At 34.1% G+C, this 23,486-nt stretch overlaps 1 protein-coding gene across 2 annotated transcripts in view; it reads left to right on the top strand.

Moving 5' to 3' along the window:
• UCHL3 (ubiquitin carboxyl-terminal esterase L3 (ubiquitin thiolesterase)) overlaps positions 1-23,486 on the top strand; it is a 46,349-nt gene that overhangs the window by 16,268 nt on the left and 6,595 nt on the right. Inside the window, exons 6-8 of one of the 2 annotated variants that reach the window (XM_012723373.1) lie at positions 806-853; positions 16,717-16,908; positions 21,001-21,076. In XM_012723373.1, coding sequence (XP_012578827.1) covers positions 806-853; positions 16,717-16,908; positions 21,001-21,076 — 316 coding nt within the window. The remainder of the gene's footprint in view (positions 1-805; positions 854-16,716; positions 16,909-21,000; positions 21,077-23,486) is intronic. The other variant, XM_004680093.1, reaches the window with a different exon arrangement.

Genomic DNA, 23,486 nt, shown 5'->3' with positions numbered 1-23,486 from the left:
AATGGCTGCATAGCTTTCCATTGTATGATATTTTATTTAATTATTGTCAGAAATGTCATTTTTTCCTTTTTTTACTATTTAAAAATATTACAAGATTCATCATTGCACCTAAGTATTTACAAAAATCCTTATACAGTACTATGTAAGTATGTAAACAGCTAGAAGAGGAATTTGTTAGATCAAACAGTTTGCATGTTTTGAAAGCTTTGATACTGATTGCCAAATTGCTATTCATAAAGTTTGTACTCCTACCCATAATTTACTACTTTGCCCATTTCTCTTCATCTTTGCTAATAATGGGTATTATAAGATCATTTTCTTTAAAGTTCAGGAAATGAACTCTCTAGCTTTCAACAGATGCATGCATTTGCTTCATATTTCTAAATTGTCAACTGAAGCTGCATGATAAGTATAAATATAGCCATAGCTACAGATGAGCATGTATCCTGGAGAAACAGATGAGATAAGCTTCTTCAGTCTCTGTCTGTGGGATGCTTACTTTATTCTAGTCTCAGTTGAATAAAGTGTTGAATATTAGTTCTCACAAACAAGTTAAATGACTCCCACTTATCCCCAGTAATTGTAAGTAAACAGATAACTCAGTTTCCTGAGTCCAGAGATTTGTGGGTTGGAAAGTATGGCAATTCATTTGGTGGCTTAGACATCACTCTTAAATATCTAGTACTAAGCTGATGTTAAATTTCTCCCAATTTTGCTGGATCTTAAATGTTAAAATTTACCTTTTCTATTTAAAAAATGGAATATTGTTATTTTCTCTTATTAATATCTTGTATTCTTGTTACAGGCTATTCGAGTTACTCACGAGACCAGTGCCCATGAGGGTCAGACTGAGGTATTTCACATTTTTCAGAATTTTTCTTGCTATATTAAACTTAAACCATAGTATTACTGTATGACTTGTCCTTTTAGAAAATTACTTGGCTTATTTATTTTTTACTTTAAGGGAATTTTCTTATGTAAAAATAATCATAATGTAACACAGGAACTTATTTTGCAAACCGTTAAGATACTATTTTGATATGGGCTATCTGTGTTTAATTTGCTCGGATTGCACATGTGAAATTAATGTCGGTTTTGACTAATAAGCGGCCTGCGTCTTCCCTTGTCAGATTCCTTTCACTCAAGTATTTTGGGGAAAACAGGTGCAGTGTAGTCTTTATGATTTTCAAGAGTCTTTATCATGCCCTACTTCTAGCAACACTTGCTTCATATTTGCTCAATAAATCTGGGGTAGTATCATGATCTTCATTATCTGTACTTTGCTAATTTTAACGCTGGGGTTACTCTCCTCTCCTCTCACCTCATTTTTCATTATTTTGTTTGCTCTCATTCTCCCTTTCCATTTCTCCTTGTCCTTTCCTTCTTTTACCTTTCCTTCCTGCCTATCTTTTCTTCCTTCCCTCCCACACTTACTTTCCCTCACTTTGGGGAAAGTTGTTAAGAAAATTTCGCAGTCAAAAGGAATGGAATTTAATTGACTATTTGGTGTATTTATAACACATTTAACTGTTAACCTCTGAGAATTCTGGAGTTTCTTCTTATTTCAGGTGTGACTTGAAACAAGTATTTTTGTGCTTACATTGACAATGCCTTTATGCTTTAAAGATAATGGAAATATTAATAGTACTAATTTTAAAATATTGATCTTAAATATTCCCACTACCTTCGAGAAATGTTTTGAGGAGTAAACAATTTGATAGTATGATGCAACCACAGCTTTTCTTAGATTGAGCTAGTCAACTGTGAATGTTTGTACTAAAATCATTTAGGAATTTAAATAATTCTCTTGGTTATATTATATTTTCTTGGTTGCACTCAGGTGCTGATTTCAAAGGTGTAGATATTTTTGACTGTTTACACACATGCACACATATTTATATTACATGTCTAAATAGTTTTAATACCAGGTTGGAAATTTATAAAGTGGATTTTCTATCGCATATTTATTTTCATCTGAAATAATTTGTAAATTTACTTTTGCTAAGAAAACAAAACCGCATTTTTCCAAATCTGATATTATCCCCTGTACCAGGGACTATTTTTTCATATCTCATTTTGGGTTTATCAATCATTTATGACTTTAAGAGCCTTTGACACATTAACTTTATTGTTCTCTGTACATCAGGACACTGGTTTTGTTAGTTACTGCAAAACAACCCCATCTTCCTTATTTGTATTCATTTGCTTGGGGTGCCATAACAAAATACCACAGTCATGGGGATTGAAGTTTCTTACCATTCTGGAGAGTCAAGTCAATGTCATGGTACCATAATACCATCAGGGGTTGGTTTCTGGTTACCTCTCTCCCTGACCTAGAGATAGGAGTCTTCACACTGTTGTTCTTACAGGGTTTTTCCTCTTTGTGCAGATGAGGGGTTTAGAGGTGGAGAGAGAGATTGATTGATTTCTGATGTCATTTACTCTTATAAGAGTACAAGTCCCATCCTTATGTTCTTATTTAATCTTTACTGTCTACTTAAGTTCCCTCTATACAAATATAGTGACATTTACATTTACTCTTATAAGAGTACAAGTCCCATCCTTATGTTCTTATTTAATCTTTACTGTCTACTTAAGTTCCCTCTATACAAATATAGTGACATTTAGGACTAGTGCTTCAATATGTGAATGTTAGTGCAACATATTTCAATCCACAACATCATCTAGCGATACCTCAGAACTCTTCAGGATATAACCTTCTTGTCCTTTAGCTCTCATCTTAAAAGCATTTTCTAGAGTCTTTCATCATTGTTAAATAGATCTACCTCTGTGAATTTGTCATAAAATTCTATTTGCTTCTATTTGCTCTTTAATAATCTGAACTTTTTTCTTTCTTGCTGTTTATTCTATTTATCTGTTTGAATGAGTCCTGTGAGGACATGGGCCTTGTTTATCACATTTCTGAATTCTCAGTACAGTACTAACATATAGAGGCATTTAGAGAGATTACATAGTATATTGACTTTAGACTATAGGATTTAGGTTTGTATATTGACTAGACTTCTTGGTATTTAGGCAAAATAGTTTACTCAGTGTAAAATGGTTATAATAGCATCTACTTTATGGGATCACTGTGAAGATTAATGAGATAATCGTATAAAGCACTTGGAAGATATGGTGTGTAGTGTTCAAATTACTGAGTGTACGATTCATCTGTATGGAAGTTGTGATGGAGTCCCAAATTCCCTGGAGATGTCTGAGATCTTTTGTATTTGGATAGAAAATAATTAGAACCTGAGAATTCTGTTGAAGGAGAATAGTGGTGCGCCACAATAAATTCTGGGGAAATGTGTTGTCCTAAGTTTATAGGAGTGAGTAGAGGTAGGGGAGCTAGTAATAATAACATAAAAGCCATCTTCACCAACATTGGTAGTCTGGACATGTTTATAGAAATGGAGCTGGCAGGAGACTTAGTTGATGCACAACTTTTTATAGAGTAAAAGAGAAATCAGTAAGTTAAGCCACCAAAATGTAGTAGCCTTTTCAAAAGATTGACTGTAGCATGCTGCTCTAGAGTAATTGTCTGTTTACTGGCATGCTTTTCCCGGTCTGGCGTTGAGAAATTTGGCCAGTTGTCCCACCCCACTTATGTCTCATTAACTTGCACGGAATGTTATTGCTTTCATTTTCACTTAAGATAGAAAAGATAAAACAACAGCAGTGGAGTATAAGGAAATTAAATCAAAAGTGGTTTTTAAATGATTATCAAAAAATCAGTGATATAATAATGGAAGTAATCTACAAGCCAGATATGAAAGCCAGTGTAAAAATGTCCATAAGATTATTTATTTGCCAACAGACTCTACCTTTACTTTAGTATTTTCTACCATTTGTGATTTGTCCATAGTAGGAGTTAACCCAGATAAGTAAAAATCACCTAATGATTTATTGTTTACTTAACTTTTTACAAAAGGAATAAGTCTGTTGTATTATATAGGACTCTCCATGCATCTTTTTGGTAATAATGAAAAGTGAATGAAACAAATACTATTGTTTTAAAGTAAGTTTGCCAGTTTGGAAAATACAGCAAGAAAGACTTTCAGCATTTACATTAAATAGACATCTAGTCATTTTTTAGTTCATTTTTTTTTTAGATTTATTTATTTATGCATACAGAATTGGGGTACAGGTCACTGGTGCAGGGGCAGTGAGAGGACACACCAGAGACAGAGTGGAGAGCAGAACAGGCAGATATATGAAGTATACTGCTGAGGGGAGCAGCAGGCAGGACAGGAGAGGTCCTCTGTGCCATGTGGGTCAGCTCCCTGGTTAGGGACTGAACTGGTGCTAAAGTGGCTGTGGTCAGCTTCATAGTGCTGCACTTTAACCCATTGCGCCAATAGGGAGGGCCCTTTTAGTTCAGTTTTTAAGAACGATTGTGACCAAACAGTGATGTGGGATTTCTTAATGTTTTATCATGAGCATTTTCTGGTTTTGTTAGAATTTCTTCCCTAATAATTATTCGTGGCTGCATATCATCATGTGAATGAACCATGATTTTCTTCTCAATTTCTGTCTTTTCTGATAAGCAGATTGCTTCCAATTCAAAATATAACTTCAAGTTGTTTATGTGAGATTGTAACAAAATAGTGTCAGTTTTCTAGTTCACTCCTGAGAGGGTAATCTGAAAGTTGTCCAGAGGAGCACTGGACCCAGAGGTTTACATGACTTGGGACAAAACTCCAGCACCTCTTTGATTGGAGACCAGCATGGACTGTACCAGATTGGACACTACAGACATACAACTCCATCAACAGAAGGTGGGTGGAAAGAGATAATGAGACTGCAGCTGGGATGGGAGCCCACTCTACGTATCTTGGAGTTACATTTGCTAGTAGGGAGAGGAGGTCTGAGTGATGTGGAAGAGCACTCTTGACTGAGGGAAGATATGAATGAGTTGCTGGGGTTTGCCCAGTGGGCTGAGTCCTTTGTGAAGAGAATAGTCTGCTGGATTGAGCTCTTCCTCCAGTACCACCTTAGGACTTTTGCAGAAACCTGAGTCTGGTACCCTCAAAGAGGAGGGATATCAGCAATGATGATATAAGGCAGCCCCTGTCCACCAACTCACCAGCAACTGGTCCTTTCCACCTGCCGCTCCAACCCTGGATCAACAGCTACAGATCAGATCTGCCCTACATACAAGGTATGGAAACCCAGATACACAAAATATATAAAAACATAAAGCCAGGAAAAGCTAAAAAAAAAGACCAGCTATCAGATGGATTGGCAGAAGTTCTACACCCTCTAAATTACTACTAAGGACACTTAAAAAAAAAAACTGCTAAGCAACAAAATGGGTAGATTAAAAAAAGTGGTGTCTTAGCCCTTCCTGCTGGTGCAGCAGGTTAAAGCACAGCACTAAGAAGCTAAAGCCACTTCAGCATGAGTTCGATCCCCTGCCCTGGAGGTGATGCACATGGTGCCTCTAGACCTCTCTGACCCGCCCACTACTCCCCTTAGCAGTGTACTTTGTCACTAGGCCTGTTCTGCTCCCTACTCTGTCTCTGGTGAATCCTCTCACCATCCTTACACCTCTGGCCTGTACCCCACTTCTGTATGCATAAATAAATAAATATTTTTTTTGAAAGTGGTGTCTTGAGTCCTCAAAGGAATATGTTAACATTCTTTTTGGAAGAACAACTTTAAGATGTGGAAGATTTTACTTTCTGATACAGAATTCAAAATTGCCATGATAAAGAATTTCAGAGAAATAGAAAACACAGGAAAGTTGATCCAAGATACAGAAGAAAACCCAGAAAAACAAATAAATATCTTGTGATATAACCATACATAATCAGCAGAAAATAGAGCTGAATCTTTAAATAAGAAAATGGAGGCCCTCTCTGGTGGCGCATCGGGTTAGGATGCAGCATTGCAAGCTAGCCATAGCCACTTCAGTGAGAGTTTGATCCCTGGCCCCAGATGTGACCCACAATGGCACAGCAGACCTTTCCTGTCTCACCTGCTGCTCCTCTCAGCAATATGCTTTGCCAATCTGTCTAGTCTCCTTCCCACTCTGTCTCTGGTGAGTCTTCACCACCTCTGCACCTCTGGCCTGTACCAGTTCTGTATGCATAAATAAATAAATCTTTTTTAAAAAATAAATAAAATAATGGAGATGTAGGAGTAAAGAGATTGATAGAGGTGTAAAAAGTATTCAGGAGAAAGTTATAAAAACAAACTGGGCAAAATGAAAAATTGTGTCACTGATCTTGAAGATGATAATGTTTCAAGGACCTTGAAAAATCCATCTTGAATCAAGGTGGAAGGAGAAATAGGAAGAAAACAAGTGAAGAAAAGCTCTGAGAATCATCTGAAACTATTAGGAAAGCCATCATAAGGATAATGGGTATTCCAGAAGGGGTTGAGAGAGAGAAGGAAATGGAGAACTTATTTAAAGAAAAAGAAGAAAACTCCCCAAACCTGGGAAAAGAACTAAATTTACAAGGCCATAAAACTGGAAGAACACCTGGATTATTTAAGTGTAATGAGACATACACCAGTACACAAAGTTGTGAATATTCCAAGAATTCAAGACCAGGAAAGAATATTGAAGATGGCTAAGAAGGAAAAGCAGATAACCTCTAAAGGTTCCCCCTTTCAGGCTTACATTTGACTTCTTGACAGAAACATTATGAGGAAGGAGAGGATGGAATGATGTATTCAAAATACTCAAAGATAAAAACTGTTAACCAAGAATATCCTGCAAGACTGTTCTTTATATATGAAGACCTTTATTTCTATAGAGGTCTTCCCATCCAAACAAACTGAAAGAGTTTGCCAACACTTGACATCCCCTCCAAGAAATGTTGAAAAGAGTTGTTTTACCAAAATAAAAGAGAAGAATTCTCACAAAAAAATTGAACAAGGAAATAGAATCAGAACATTATAGATAAAATGATTGTAATAGACCCTCATATTTCAATAATCAACCTAAATGAACTGAACTCCCTAATCAAGAGGTAGAAAGTGGGCAGTTGGATACATCTGAAGGGTGTGATTCTAAACTTTTAAATCATATACTGCATTATAAACCAGTGTCACCTCATTTAAATAAACAGATGCATGTAAAATGCTACCTTTGTTTATATATTCACTCTTGGTTATTTCTTTAACATGGTTTTTAATGGGAAGAATTACTGTGTCAAAGGACTAATATCTTTAATATGAAATTGTCTTTTTTCACTTGATTAACTAAATGACTGCCCTGAGTACCCACTATGTTCACCGTGCTAAATGCTGTACCTATAAGGGTGAGTAAGACATAGTTTGTGTCTTCAAGGATCTCTTACTAAGTAGGGATAACTCTTGACATTATTCTACTTTAAATTTTGCTTGTTTGCTAACAATCATTCAAAAGTCATTAGTAAAGATTTATGAAATAAATTTAGATTATGAAATTAAATTATAATTAATTTACTATGAAATATGTAACCTATTTTAATAAGTATTGTTTTTCCATAAGAGATTTATTTGACTATTGAGTAAGCATTTGATATATTATGATTCCAGTGTATGTTCCATGCATATGTTTATGCAAATTAAAGATAAATTGTATGTGTTGCTATATGTATTTCTGTTTGACTGTTGTTTCCAAATCTCTGCAGGCTGTCAGTGAGGAAAAACAGTGTCAAGTTTTACTTCTATTAGATGTTTAAATATAGTTTATGTTAAATGTAGTTTAACATAGTTTAATATGTTAAACTATAGTTAAATATAGTTTATATAACATCATTTTACTCTAAAGTATTTTTTTGTTTATTTGTGGTGGAATTTACAGTGAGTTAAGATGCTTATATTTGTTTCCATTCTATAGGGATTTCTTCTTTCTCTAACTTTGAAAGAAATTGAGGCTATTGGGAAGAAACTTAGTTCTTAAATGATGTACAGTTTAAGATCTTGATTATCTTAGAATTTACTTTAAAATTTACTTTTGTACCTCATTTTCTTTATTCCATTCCATAAATACTTAATAATAACCAGAAATACTTGGAAACTCCATCTTTCTTTTTTCCTAAAATGGAGAAATGCTGTAAGACACTTCTACCCAATTCACTGTACTTTTAAGACCTTTTTCTCTTTTTCTGTTGTTCTTTGTTCTGCATACTTTTTGAATAGAGTAAGTTTAAAGAGTATTGTGGAATTGAATGGGAGAAATGAGTTTGAAGAAGGGAGTACAATTTAGGATTAGCCATTTGGGGAAAATATTGAAATAGTTCTTTTCCTCTGTTTTTAGGTACTGACTCTGTGTCTCCATTTATATAATCAATTCATTATTATTGCTAAAAATTTAATAAATAAATAATGTATAGTGGATTATTAGGTTAGTTCTTAAAAGGATAAGGAATGTGGTCATGATGTCTAGATTTCCCTTTTCTCCTTTTGTTGGGTTAGCTAGTGTTTTGCCTTAAAATATTTTTCTATTCTAATCTATTCTCTCCTTTTTCTTTGTCAACTTCCATAATCCTTCCCCATCCGCTCCCATTTCATGGTTTTGGAAGTAGAGATACTAAGCTTTTACTTATTTTAAATGAGAAAGTTTAGACTGAATTTATCAGTTTCTTCTTCCAGATTTGACTAGATTTCACTCTTCTAAAATGTCTTCAGCAATAAAAATAGAGGCTGAGGTTCTGTTTGGAAATGATGAGGTTTTTTGAGGTTCTGTTTGGAGCTGGTGAAGACTTTGTTTTGTTTGAAACCACATTTTTCCAAAACAGGATAATGTTAGGATTTAAAATTTTCTCATTTGTAATGAATGAGAACTTTATTTGGGGCTTCTTTTAAATGATAAAAAAAAAATATAAAAACAAAAGAATGTGGCCATGCTAACAATGGTAAGCTTCAGTTTAATGTAATGTGAAATATAGGTCATTATATTTTATAGAGATTTCTGACTTGGACAGTTGTAACTGAAGAGAGAAACACAATTGTTAAATCTGTGGGGAAAATATCTTTCAAAAATATTTTAATCTGTAGGCATCTCTATTAGATTAGAAAAAGGAAGACGTTGCCATAATTTAAAATTTCTGTGGTACACAGTGATATTTTGATATATAACCCATGTTTCACCTTGATTTATTTGCCAACAGAACATGAATGCTCAGTAGGAAAGTTTGCATCTTTTGTGTGAATCTGCTTTTACTTTACTCTGTTAAATTCACACCTTAAATTTAGGGTAATCCAATGTATTGTACTGAGAGTCCATTAGAATTTATAATTTTGATTTAAAACTTCTAAAGATTCATACATGTTCTCTTGCATTTGCATACATGTGTCCTTACACATGTTTACACACAAACATTTACAGTTTTACTTTTCATAGCATTTGGCAGCCCCTAGAGGAGTTCCTAATTCTTTCCATGTGCAATTTTTAGATTCAGTGGTATTTCTAGAGTCTGAACAGACATGCCACATTTAAGGGAGTTACTGTTCACTTTAGCTGTCATGATATATAATTAGCAGGTAAATAAAAGGAAATGTGATTTCTAATAATTATATAATGCGAAGTTAAAAATTTCTGTTTTCTTTCAAAATTTGAATTTCATTATTTTCAATATTTTCTTATCATTTCTGTCCGATGAAGGGAAAAAGGTATTATGAAGAAAGGGCACATTGTTCTATACTAGAGATCTATAAATACTATAGGTAATAGATCCTTAGCTCATGAAATGGCTGGATTTTTTTGAAACACTGAACATCATTTTTGGGTGTTACAGTGTCAGTGATGGAATTTTATTGACCACTCTGCATGTCATTTCTGGGAATACAATGGAAATTGAAGTGATTACCACTTTCTAAGTATTCTCACCTTAGTTTTCACTTAATTCTCCATTTAATACTTTTGAAAGCATATCTGTCATCTAAATATAATGATAGTTACATTTACTGATTGTGTCTTTTATGGTACACATTATACTATGTGCTCTATCTACCCTACTCTAACCCTCTAAGTCTGTAAAATAGATATTCCCCCTGCTTTACAAATGGGAAAACTAGAAAGTCACTATTAACTTGCTCAAGATTACACAGTAAGTCCTGCCATACCCTTACGGCAACAAAATATATAGGTGAATCAAAATTGCTAAAACAAACAAAAATAAATTTAACAGATGGAGATAGTAAAAGTTACAAACTGCTAATAATTTAATGTAAATATATGAGTTACAAATGACCATTTAAACTTATATTGACTACTTGATTGTTTACTGCTTTTATATCTTAGTGTATATTTTTTTTCTCTGTAAATGAAACTTAAAATCTTACCTATAAGCCAACCACAGTCTTTTGGCAATCATATTATCCATACTTTGGAAAACAGTAATTATCTTAAGTATCTACTAGATAATGATCCCTTCATGTTCAGAAAATTACATGGTTATAATGATATTTTTCTTAATAACAGGATACACATTTAAATGCAAAATGTTTTGGGAGTAAGACAAAATCTGCTTACTTTATTGTAGCATTTCAGAATCATTTAAACGTGTATGATAACTGATGAAACATTTGATTTCATAATAAAAAACATACCGTTAGGCAGATTTTCAGCCTATCTGTATAATTCTTCTTAACCTTCATGGTATTTCTAATTCTATAGCTATTATTAAACAGTTTTAAACATAATCGCTTGTTTTTTTTATACACAGAAAGGTAAACCTTAAGTAATTGGGCATTTTAGGCAGATATTCTCCCTTATCTTTTCATTAAAGGTTTGGGTCTTTTCTCTTTGGCCCTTTTGACTTCTCTAGTATTTTGATTATTAGCAAATAGTCTAAGTAGAGCAAATGACTGATTTTTTTCAGTGACATGTACATTAACTCAAGGAAAATAATTTAGTCTTCAGGACTGAGTATTTTTGGTTTTTGCTGTTGTTGAAAGTTTTAGTTATAAGTTTGAAAAGTAGAAGATAGAGTTGAATTGCCCTTGGGGAATGTAGATAGAGATAGTAATAGATTTGCCTCTATGAATCAGCTAAATTATTTGATAGTTGATGGGTACAGAGCTTTGTACATAACAGGAAACACTGAAATTTGAGGCAGGAGTTGTGGGTTCTACCTCTGGCTTTGATGGTCGCTTCTTATTATGGCTTTGGGTAAGTTAACTAGGTCCTTGTGCTTCTGAATGTAAAATAAGCCCTCACACTGTCATAGTTATGAGCTAAGTCCACATAGTTTACTCTGTTTACTGTTGTAACTGAGATTTAAGTCAGAATCAAACTGCTTTAAAAATCTCTTAAATGAATGTACCCAACTACTTCATGTAAAAATAATTGATTAAATTCCTCAGATTTTTCTTGAAAAATGTAGATGGACCGATACCCAAACTATATGGAATATGAAAAAACATCATTAAACTTATATCCTGTTCTGTTTTAGAGGGCTTAAGGTGTCATGAAACTAGAAAATTCCTGTAAGCAGCCCCAGAGGGGAAGATCACATCCACTTTCCACAGACCTCCCTGGGTGCTGATAAAATACACTGAGGACAAGGCAGAAGAGAGCCCAGGAGCATTCCCTGGATAGGAGGTAGCTTTTACTTTAGGAAAGGCAACAAGCTGGGATTCTTCTCCCCTAAAGGACAAAAGCTAAGGTAACTGGGACTGAAAATCTTTCCTGGGAAGAACAGATAAAACTACCCCTTCAGGGAAGAGGCACAAAACCCTATGTGAGAAATCACTGGATATGGGAAGAATAGAAGCTTTGCCTTTGAAATGCAGGGAAAAACAGCCTACCTGTGATGGAGGCTGAGCTAGATAATAAAGAATGTCTCCATCTTCCCATCAGTAGAGCACCTGACATCAAAAACAAGTGTCAAAATGTGGAGGTGGATCAGAACATTAAGGAGAGACCTCATGTACAGATTCAAGCAAAAGCATAAAACTGAGTGGAACAAGAATATTGAAAAAGAAACATCCAGCTCCTACCCTAAGTATAAAATACGGCTAGCTGAATTTTAACCCATTGGATTGCTGAGGGTAATTGTAGCAAAATATAAAATCTAAATAACTCAACTCTTGATTGCTTGATTCATATCCATACACTGAAGACTTAGCAGAAGAAGCATACCCACCAGACATTTATATATATATATATATATATATATACACACACACACACATGAACACACATAATATATAATTATACATATATATATGTGTATATATATAATTCCTTCATGCTTCAAAGGAAAAAGACCAAGAAAAAAATAGGAAAAATAATAACACTGTTATGAGATAGAGCAATCAGATATGACTGGTTGTTGGAACTGTCAGATGTAATTTCTGATAACTATAATCAGTACGTTTAAAACCTCAAATAGAAAGGGTAGATAACCTCTACCATTGGGTAGGGGAATATCAACAGATAGTTAGAAACTATAAGAAAGAATTAACATGGAAATGCTAATAACTAAAAGCATGTTAGGAGAGATGAAGAATACTTTAATGGTTTCACTAGTAGACCTAACAAAGCTGAGGAAGGAATCAGCGAACTTGGAAAAAGAATCATTAAAAATTACCCAAACTGAACCACATAAAATATTAAAAAATAGAGTATTTTGCCTCTCCCTGGTTGTGCAGTGGGTTAGGACACAACACTGCAAGCTAGCTGCGGCTGCTTCAGTGCGAGTTCCATCCCTGTCCCAGAGGTGATCCACATGGCACAGCAGACCTCTCTCCTCACCCTCCCGCTGTTCTCATGTACTTCATAGATCTGCCTGTTCTGCTCCCAACTCTATCTGTGGTGAAGCCTCTCACCGACCCTGCACCTCTGGCCTGTACCCCAGTTCTGTATGCATTAATAAATACATCTTTAAAAATAAAATAGAGCATTTAAGAGCTGGGGTGAGACGTGGGTGGGAAGAGCAATTTCAAGTGATCTAGTATATGAAAGAGGAATTTTAGAAGTAAAAGAAAGGGGGTAAGGGAGACTTGGCAGAAAAAAAAAATTTTAAGAGGTGGATTTTGCAAAAAAATGATTAAAGTCATCAAACCACAGCTTCAGGAATATCAGAGAACACTATAAGGACAAATATTCCTCCCATACAAAAACATATTATTAAATACAATATTCATTATGCTGCAATGAGAGAAATAGTTAATGTTCAAGGCAACCATAGTAAAAGGACACAGAAGATTAAAGATAAAAACTTGAGCAGACTTCTCATCAGAAATTATGCAAGCAAGAGCATAATGGAATTATATTTTTATAAAGTGCTGAAAGAATTCGATGGAACAAATGTACCTTTCAAAAATAAAGGAGAAATGAAGACTGAGACAAACAGAAATCAAAAATTCATTACAACCTTATCTGCACTAAAACTTGGACCTGTACAAAGAATTGGAGAATTCTGAACATGGAATAAATGAAGGAAGATATTATATCTTGTTCTTCTCTAGAAGATAAGTGGCTGTCTAATTAAAAAAAATAGTAACCAGTTACTGTACATGAATAGCCAATATATGTAAGTTAAATATATGAAAGTAGCTGAAAGATAGGAGGAAGAAATTAAAATATTACTGTAAGATTCTTATAGTACATTTCAAGTGGTTTAATACTATTTGAAGGTATACTGTTACTAAAGATAAATTCTGTAAATCCTAGGCAATAGTGAAAAAGATTAACAATTAGACAGTCATACAGATAAAATAGAATAATAAAAATAATCTCCCCAAAGGCAGAATATAATAAAAGAGCAGATGGGAAAAGTAAACAATTGGCAAGGTGGTAGAGTTTAATAAAATCATATCAATAATTATTAATAAAATATAGGTGGTCTATGAACACAAAGTAATATAAAACTTATCACTGGTGAAAAAAACAAGACTCAGTTATATGCTGTCTACCAGAAAGTCACTTTAAATATATAAAGAATGGGGAAGGATCTACAATAAAACTACCAATCAAAAGACAGGAATAGCCATCTTAATACTAAGTGAGATAAAACTTCAGAATAAGAAAATATTATCAAGATAAAGGATATTACATTAAAAGATCAGTTCACCAAGAAGACATGAATGAAGTTCATTCATCATTGTCTTAGTTAATGTAGTAAGGCAAGAATAAAGAAATAAAGAACATATGGATTAGAATGGAAGAAATATAAATGTAGAGGGCTTTTTTTTATGAAAGATTTTTAATAAAATGGATTGAGGGGACTATATTTAAAATGTTGGTTTTGTAAAATACAAAGACTGTTGAAAATGTTCCAGCTAAGATAGAGTCAACAAATTAGCACTTTTCTACCTTAGATTCTGAGGGAAAATGCTGCATGAATACATCAACTGACAAAAGTAAATTTAGATGGGAAATTAAATAAAAACATGAGTTTAAAATTATGAAGTTGACTACACTGCTGTTATGTAAGAGATTGTTTTCGTCTTAGAAAATACTGAGGTATTTTTGGGTAAATGGACATGATACATATATTTTATAAATTACCTGCCAGTGGTTCAGGGAAGAAAAATGTAGAAAGCATCTAAGTGCAGGTAATAAGTGAATTGAAATAAAATGTCATTGGCAAGTGTAGGTGTTTCCTGTACTATTTTCATTTTTGTGAATCTTTTTAAGTTTGACATTTAAAAAAAGTTTTTAAAAAGATGATCTAAAAATGGCTAAATAAGAGATTTGTAATACTGGAACCTGGAGATTGTTTTTCTCACAGTAAGCAACAATGAGGGATAAGGTGATGTCTCCTCCAGAACAAAGTAGATTTGCTTACTGCCTTCTTTAAGAGACCCGTTTTGCCAGGCTCCATGTTCTTTAAGGGAACCGGTCTATCTGAGCCCTCTGTTAACTTTGTGTAAATCACAAAGTTGTGTTTCCAGCAGTGCTTGGGGTGAAGTCCTCTCAGACTGGGGCCTCTTGTCTTCTGCCAGCACCGAGAAGAGAAGTAAATCAAGTCCCACACCTGGTAGCTTGGTTCTTTGAACATGTCCTGCTTGTTCCTACTTTTGTTTCTCTCACACTTAATTCTTTGCCAGAAACACCTTTCTCATTTTATCTGCTTCACCCTTACACATTGTTGCAGAGTACTCCTTTAGATCTACTTCTGGTTTAATAACCTCTTCCTCCCCAGAATCTTAGAAAAGTTTTGTTTCAACTACTGCTTCCTATTCAGCACTACACTCCTCTCCTTTACTCCATTTCTTTCTCCTGTTGTCCATTTTCTTTGTCTTCTTTCCCCACTCTTTCCCCTCCCCCCACCCCCTGTCTCTTACTTAAATGTAGCCAGATTGAATTGACAAACTTCTGATTAGACTATGTCTGGAAAAGTAGGCACTGGATCATACACCTCTGTTCCCAGCCAGAGCCAAGTATTGGCGTTACTTGTTTATTTCTGTTTGATTTTTTTTAAAGATTTATTTATTTATGCCGACAGAACTAGTGTACAGTTGAGATGTGTGGGGGCGGTAAGAGGATTCAGCAGAGACAGAGTGGGAAGCAGAACAGGCAGATCACAAAGTGCACTGCTGAGGGAGCAGTGGGTGAGACAGGGGAGGTCTGCTGTGCCATGTGGGTCACCTCACTGGCCAGGGACCAAACTCATGCTGGAGCAGCTGTGGCTAGCTTCACAGTGCTGTGTTTTAACCCCTTGCACCATTAGGGAGGTCCCTCTGGTTGATTTCTTTTTTCTTTTCTTAATTCTCTGATCGATTCTTAATGTGAATAGCTGAAGAGTTCAAAACATGTTTTTGTTCTTCCATCACAATGATAGTTTTATTTTAGGTCAATATGAAAGTACTAAGAGGATCATAGAATGTTCAGGATTGAAAGTCTTTGAAATCATTCTAAGACCATCAGTTTCGTTTTCCTAAAAGTATGGACAATCTAGGATTTACATTAGTACTCTTACTGTCTTTTTTACTATGATAACTGATTATAATTTTGTCATCATGCTATTTTAAAATTTTTATTTCCTATATTTGCATTATTGGAAGTGACAATTTTAAAATCAGTTGATTACTGTCCATATATTAGTTATTGTAAATATGTGCATTTTTTTAAGATTTATTTTTAGCTGTTGATGCATACAAGAACGGGGTACAGGCCAGAGGTGCAAGGAGGGTAAGAGGACTCACCAGAGACAGAGTGGGGGGGCAGAACAGGCAGATTGACTAAAATACACTGCCGAGGGGAGGGGAGCAGCGGGTGGAACAGGAGAGGGCTGCTGCACCATGTAGGTTAGCTGCCTTGCAGGAGATTGAACTTGTGTTGCAGTGACTGCTGAGAGCTTCATAGCGCTGAGACTTGACCCCTTGTGCCACCAGGGAGGAGGCCCTACAAAATCCTTTCTGCCAGTGCCTGTTACTCTGAGTTTTCTTCTACATATTATTCTTGTGTGTTTTTGTATGTGTTACATGTTTTGAGTGTGTTCCCTTTTTTTAAAAATGTGATATAATAATGCCACTTGTGTGGCCTTTAATCCATTCCATGAGTCTGTGCTATACATATGAGGATAGTGTCAATATTTTAGATATACACTGAACAGAAACCTTGGAATATAACCTGATACCTTGGTTATATATTTCTACTTTACCCTCTTGTAGCCAATATTCATATGTAACCCTTTTCTCGAATATGACTGATAAAAAGTACTAGACCATAGAAATACAAGTATGACCATACGTTGCTTTTAAGAATAAATGATCGCCCAGTAACGTGGTCTGAGTAAAATGTTCTCTTTTTTAATTATGTAGTCCTCTTCGCCATCCTCATCACAGCCTCATTCTAGCCACTGCAGAACGAAGGCCTCATCATTGTGTCACCATGCATCCCTGCCCTGGGTCAAACGTAACCATGTAGGCCCTGCAAAGGCTACCAGTCCATCTCTCCGTCTTCGTCGCTGGCGACCCTTCTTACGTCTACCATCTTTGGGTCTCCATTCTGTTGTAAGTGTAGTCAATCTTCCATCTCTTCTTCCAGTGACAAGGGCAGGCCATTTTTTCCCCTTAGACTTCTTCGGTCTTCAAAGTACTTTTCTCTTGGTTCACTCAACCATTAGCTTTTCCTCCCCCAATAAGATTGCCAATATAACTCTATGCTTTGCAGTCCAGCTTGACTCTCACAGTGCTTTGGTGAACATCCATCTTTCCACTCCATATCCTGCCAACATAACGATGCCTGCCTTTGATGATTATTGATCGACATTTATGATAATGTTCCTGTCAGTTGTTAAAGTGTATTCTCCTATCCTTCATCTTTCCCATTACATTTAGTTGACTCAGGTCAACAAATGCTGTGTACTTTCTGAGTTCTTTGCCATCTTTTTTTTTTTTTTTTTTTCATGTTTCTGATCATGACTTTAGGCTCTTGTTGTGCTCTGGGGTCACTTTACTTACTCTCTCAATCTAATCCTTCATGGTGTAGGGTGTTTCATCTAAGCTATTTTATTCCCTGAGGTGGCTCAGGTATTTGGTTTAATCTTGATCCAATCTTCCCTGCCCATTCAATTTCTAAAGGTCTTTTTTTCCAAGTAAGAGATGAGGATTTTCTCTTTGTGAATTGATGTAGGTTTCCCACAAATTTCATGATTTCTCTTTCATAGGTTGATAATATTAGCAAACTATTTAAAAGTAGTTATTCTTATAATCGTGCTAATTATTTTAAATATTGAGGTTGATCATGGAGTTTTGATATTTTGCCTGATTAAAATAAACTGCAGGATCAGATAATTAAAACTTTTTTTTTAATGTTTGATACCATAAATGGCAATGATGTGGTTTGGCACATCCTCCCTAGCAATGCTATGTCTTAAATATTTGGCGTGTGGCATACATTTATAAGAAACTGGACACTTATAAATAATCCAAACTCAAAGCCATAGGAAATCTGATTACAGATACATTTAATACTTTAAAAAAATTAAAAATTGATGTCAAACGTTCTTTCCTCCCCCTTATTTACTCTTCCAGAGCTAAACTTGAACTATAAAGTGTAGTCTTGGCGCTTTTTTCTTAAACATCTGCTTCTACCAAGTATCAATATGGTCATCAAAATGACTTCATTTGTGCTGAGAATCAACACACTGTTGTCGCTCTATTTCATTCTCCTCATTGGTCATAGTATGCATTTATCATTTTTATTCACTCATGCATTTGATATTTTGCTTCCTTACAGTGCCATACATTCTCTGGCACAGTAGGAGAGACAAGGTGAATTAGATGATCAGAGTAAAACCCTAGTTTTGTAAATTCTTACCTGGGCACAGTTGATTTAATTCTAAATATGAATAAACTGCCTTTGTATTAAAAACATTTTCCTAAGTATAATTGAGCTTTACTTTCATGTCGTAAAAGTTGACATTTCTAGTTTTATATGTTTTTAGTGGTCATATTGTTCCCTGATAATTCATTGTTGTATAGTTTCATAAATATTTTCATACCTTAATAGTAAAAGTACAAGTTTTAGAACCACACTGCCTGAGTTTCATCACTGGATAGATGTGTGATCTACAACATGTTATGGCTTTAATCTTCAGTTTCATTGAGAGTAAAATGAATATAGCTATTTACCAATCTGATAGGGTTTATATGCCAATTTATTGGTCAATACCTATAAAGCATTTAGAACAGTGCCAGGTATATATTAAGTGCCATACAGTAATAAATTAAATTTAAACTGTAGTTTTATAATGTGAATTTACATTTACTATTTAATTAATAACTATTTGATTTATATAATTTTAAAATTTTTGCTACATTAAGTGTTATAGTCTAAGTAGGCGACTTTATGAAAAAAGAACATGTAACAGTGTAGGTTTTTTACCTTTGCTATATCAGGTTTTTGAAATAAAATGCTTTTTGGAATTTTTCCCCTGTTCTTTATTATTTTTGCTGGAATATTTTTTAAGCAATTGTATAATTGTATATTTCATACTTTTATACTAGTTGAGGCTGACCAAAGAAAAGGATCCCAATAGATAGTAAGGTTTTATGAAAGGTGAGAAGATTTGAGCTTTACTTTTATGATAGTGTTAAGGCATTTTATGTTGTCTTCAGAAATTTTGTATATTTACTATATACTTTGGGATGAGAAGTACAATGACTCACACTTTGGTCACTGAATTGATTTCTTACATTTGTGAAAAATGGTATTACTATTGTAATAGTATCTAATGTTTATATAGCAAAGCACTTAACAGTGATACAAACTACTTAAAACAGCTAAGAAACCCAATGCTCCCAGAGATTGGGTATGTGCTCAGGTCTCTGACTCCAGTTGTACTGCGTTTACTTCTAGAACAGTTACATAACAACAAAAATGAAGCCATGAAATGTGTGATTTTTAAGAAGAGATAGTGTCAGTACTTTTGGAAACATAATAGTTTAAAAGGTTTAAAATGATTGATAATCCTGTTGGAGATTAATCCTATTTTAACTGACCCTGTATAAATTGAATAAATACTTTTTTCTTAGTATTTTCACTACAGAGTTGAATTTGTAGCTTGCAAACTTAATGTAGCTTTTGTCTTGAAAAATTGGATTCTCTTCTGGACATTAGTAATGTGAAGGGTTGTTCATATTTTTTGATTTTTTTGACCAGGAAAGTAAGGAAACTCCATATTACCATCTCAAAGTATTTGGAGAGAGGGTAGACTTTGGCTAAGATGCTGGAGAACATATTTCACCCTCAGTATGGGAGATAGCTCTGCACTGGTCGCCCTGAAACCAAGTGGCAGTTCTCTGTTTTTTGGAGAGCCCCTATCATAAGGTGGGGGGGCTATGGTAGTCAGGAGTCTGTTGCACAGGCAACAATAAAACTAAGTTTTATTTCTACCAGTTGTGAAATTTATTTAGTTCTTAGTTAAAATTAAGAACAACTAGTTTGCTGTGTCAGTTTATATTGAAGTTTGCATATTCATAATCTGAGGGAAATAATCTCTGAAGAATATGAGTGGAGATGGATCACCCTGTTAATTATGTTTTAGAAGCATTTAATAAGCCCAGGGTAATTTTTATTCTGCACCTTTCCATGTCTGCATGTAAAAATTAATTACGAGTACTTAAAACTATGTAATTACTTAAGGGTGAAAAAAACATTGTTAAGATACGGTAGTGTCATTAATGGATGGTAAATGAGATATGATTTGATTTATGCCTCTTTAAAAGTTGCCCCTAAAATTTATACAGGCATGTAATAATAATAATTGTATGCCATTAAAACCACTTAGATTTGATATATAGTCAGTTATATATATAATAGTATAGCTACTATCATAGAAAACGCCAGTTGATGAGTGTTGATTTTGCCTAAGTTATTTGAATGCCTACAAATATTGCTCATGCAAATTTGATTTGATAAACTAAAAAAAAAAAACTATTTCAATTTCAAGTAGCTCACTAAGAAAACATGAAAAAAAAATCAGAAACTACAGTTATTCTTTAATTTGCTCTTATCCCTTCCCCCCTTTAATTTTTATGCTATTTTCCTTCATTGATTCATTTTTAAACTTTTTGAATCTAAGATGAATAATAACATTCTATTCTAAAACAAAAGATTGTGAAGTTCAGGTCTTTAAGGGAAGAGTTCTCTTGATGTCTTAAAGTTTAGCTTTTCGAAAAACTTCTTTAGCTCTTACATTATTAAAATTTTTAATCATCCTTATTTCAAACTTCAAAAACTAAAAATGAGTCGTGTCATTTCATTCATTCAGTATGCTTTGTGTGTCTCTGTGTGCCAGGCATTGTGTACATTGTGTATGCTAGGTTTTAGGACTTGTAAGGAAATCAAGACTTTTGGGTTTTACCAATTGAAATTAAGAGATGCTTTTAGCAATGTTTTCCTTGTTGATGGGTAAGCACATTGTCCTAAATGTAAATATGTTTGCTCTCTATCTACCATATTAGAGTTAGCCTTGAATTATATTGGATAATTGTTTCTCTCATATTATATGATATTATTTGTATGTATTTATATATATTTGGTTAATGTTTTTGATTACTAATATATATAATATATGTGTGTTCTCCCTCCTATTCCAGGCACCAAATATAGATGAAAAAGTAGATCTTCATTTTATTGCATTAGTTCATGTAGAAGGGCATCTCTATGAATTAGGTAAGAACTATTTTAACTTACTCTGGGGCGAGAAATGGGAAAGTGCTTATTATAAATAGAACTGTTAATATTTCTTGTTTTTATTTAAACTAATTAATTTCCCTGTAATTCTTGGCATACTGAATTTTTTTTATGGAAGACTTTTTACTAGAAAAAGTAGATTTTTTTGATCTTCAAACAGCTCATAATTCAGGAATGTTTGTATGCCACTGTTGTAATTTAACAAAGCAAGAAAATAACATTCACTATGGAAAATGTCTATAAATAATTTCATCAGTCTTTACTAAATTGAGTCAATTCTCATCAACTTTAGAAAGGCTGTCTTGATGGGAAAACTAGTTATAAAACTAAGTGGAATGTTAATAACTAATTTTTTGTGTTCAATAATGAACGCCACTGCTTTTCAAGATTTTTGTACTATCCCTTTCTATAATATCTGGCTTTTAAAAAGACTTTATAGGGGTTTATATTTTCTAGTAGAGATTCTCTAAGGCAGGTGTGATTACTTAGTTGGTATTTTGGTCTTTTCTTGTACTTTTTTTTTTTAAGGTTAACTGTGTTGGATTACTGTAGGGGATATTGGAGAAGATCCTCATAGTTTTAATTGACTCATTCAGACAGAAGAAACTTATTAGGATTCTTTAAGAATTGGTATACAGTCCTTATTATGAGTCTTTGTTCTCCTCCTTGAGACCTTGGCTTAAAAAGTTCAAATCAAGATACCAAAAAAGTATCATTTTTTCAATTTTAGACACCCTGATTATTTAGTGTCTTTTATCTCATTTGTTGTCTACATATTAACGTGTCACTTTTATCTTTCTTAATTAAAGGCAGAAGAGTTCAAAAGGACTCATTTTGTGACTGTCAATGTGGCATATAAAATTTAAATGGATTTTATGTTTAGGACATAGCAGCAGCTTCATACACTATTAAGCAAAAAGAAGTAGCTCTTTTAAAGGAGACAAAGAAAGGAAAGAACGTATTATTTTTAGAAATAGTAATTTGAGTAGGAATCAAAGTAAAGTAAAAAGCATTCCTTGCTTTGGCAGTATATAACTGATCTGCAAAGCAGTTTGGAGGATAAGCTGTACTATTCAATTTCAAAATCTACATTGAGATAAGATGTAGTAATTACTGGGGATTTCAAATATTAGTCTTATGCTGGAAGCTAAATTTATGCTGTATATTTTGAATAATAAGTAAGCAGAGGAAGTGGTAGTAGAAGAGTACTGAGACTTAACCAGATACTTTTTCTTGACATCAAGAAAGAAGTTAGGAAAAGACAAAGAAATGACAGAGATCCATAGTCAGAGCCTCCAGAGTGGTGGTGACTTCCACAATGAGAGACTCATTGAGCAAACAATAACATCTAAAAGCTAATTAAAACAAAAAAATTCAAATCATCTCAATGGCAAGGAAAGAAGAATTGCCTTAAAACACTCATTTTTTTCTGGTTATCTAGCTCTCTGAGTGGAGAGGCTTAAAGGAGAGTAGAAGAAAAGACATACATCACGGAAGACATACATGAAGAATGCTTGTCTTTTGTAGTGTGCCAACATCAACACAAAAGGATTTTAAAATTGATCTGAAGTAGGAACATCAGAAAAGGCAGAACTTCTGAGGTCTTGTTGGATTAAGTATTCTTTAGCAAGACAAGTGCTCAATATAGCAGATAGAGAATTAGAGCCCTTTGGGGATTACATTCTTAAATGAGTTTAAAGAATTTCAGAATTCCAAAGAGTAACCATAGCCTTTGAGATGTCATAGAGAACAGGGATAAGTACAAAATAAATGAAGATGGGCAGTTACTGATTCATTGCAAGCAAAATTGGCAGTAATCCTGATGCAGATTCTAATAAATTGAAAAGGAATGTTGAGCAAGAGTTGTTTTGAGTTAGTGAACAGAGACCAGCACATGGTTTTTAAGGGGAGAAGTGCTTTCAAAGTAACCTTACTTTTTTAAAAAATAAACTGTACAATTGTAGGCATGGTGCAAGTTAATGTCTGGAAGGCAATTATTTAAAAAGAAAAGTTTAGTGGAAGTCTTTAATATATTCATTCCATACTAAATTGTAAGGCTAACTGATGAAAGAGTCTGTTCATCTTTATCACCTTAGGGTCTCATTGAGTTTCTGGCATTTTTAGAAGTACATACTTTAGAATAGGTATATTATTCTTTATGTCTAAATTAAAGTGATGGGATTCGGAGGTGAATTCAGAACTGATTGAATAGTCAATTTTAAAAATTGTTCACTAATAAATTACTATTTGCCTGAAGTAATAGGAATACTTTGTGACATTAAAAATATTTTTACTTTGGGCCCTCCCTGGTGGCGCAGCGGGTTAAAGCACAGCACTGAGAATCTAAAAGCCGCTTCTGCATGAGTTCGATTCCCGCCTGCCCCGGAGG

This window comes from Condylura cristata, unplaced genomic scaffold, assembly GCF_000260355.1.
Source record: "Condylura cristata isolate star-nosed mole 26May11 unplaced genomic scaffold, ConCri1.0 scaffold00010, whole genome shotgun sequence".
Taxonomy (NCBI): domain Eukaryota; kingdom Metazoa; phylum Chordata; class Mammalia; order Eulipotyphla; family Talpidae; genus Condylura; species Condylura cristata.
This window is presented reverse-complemented; position numbering and strand designations above follow the sequence as displayed.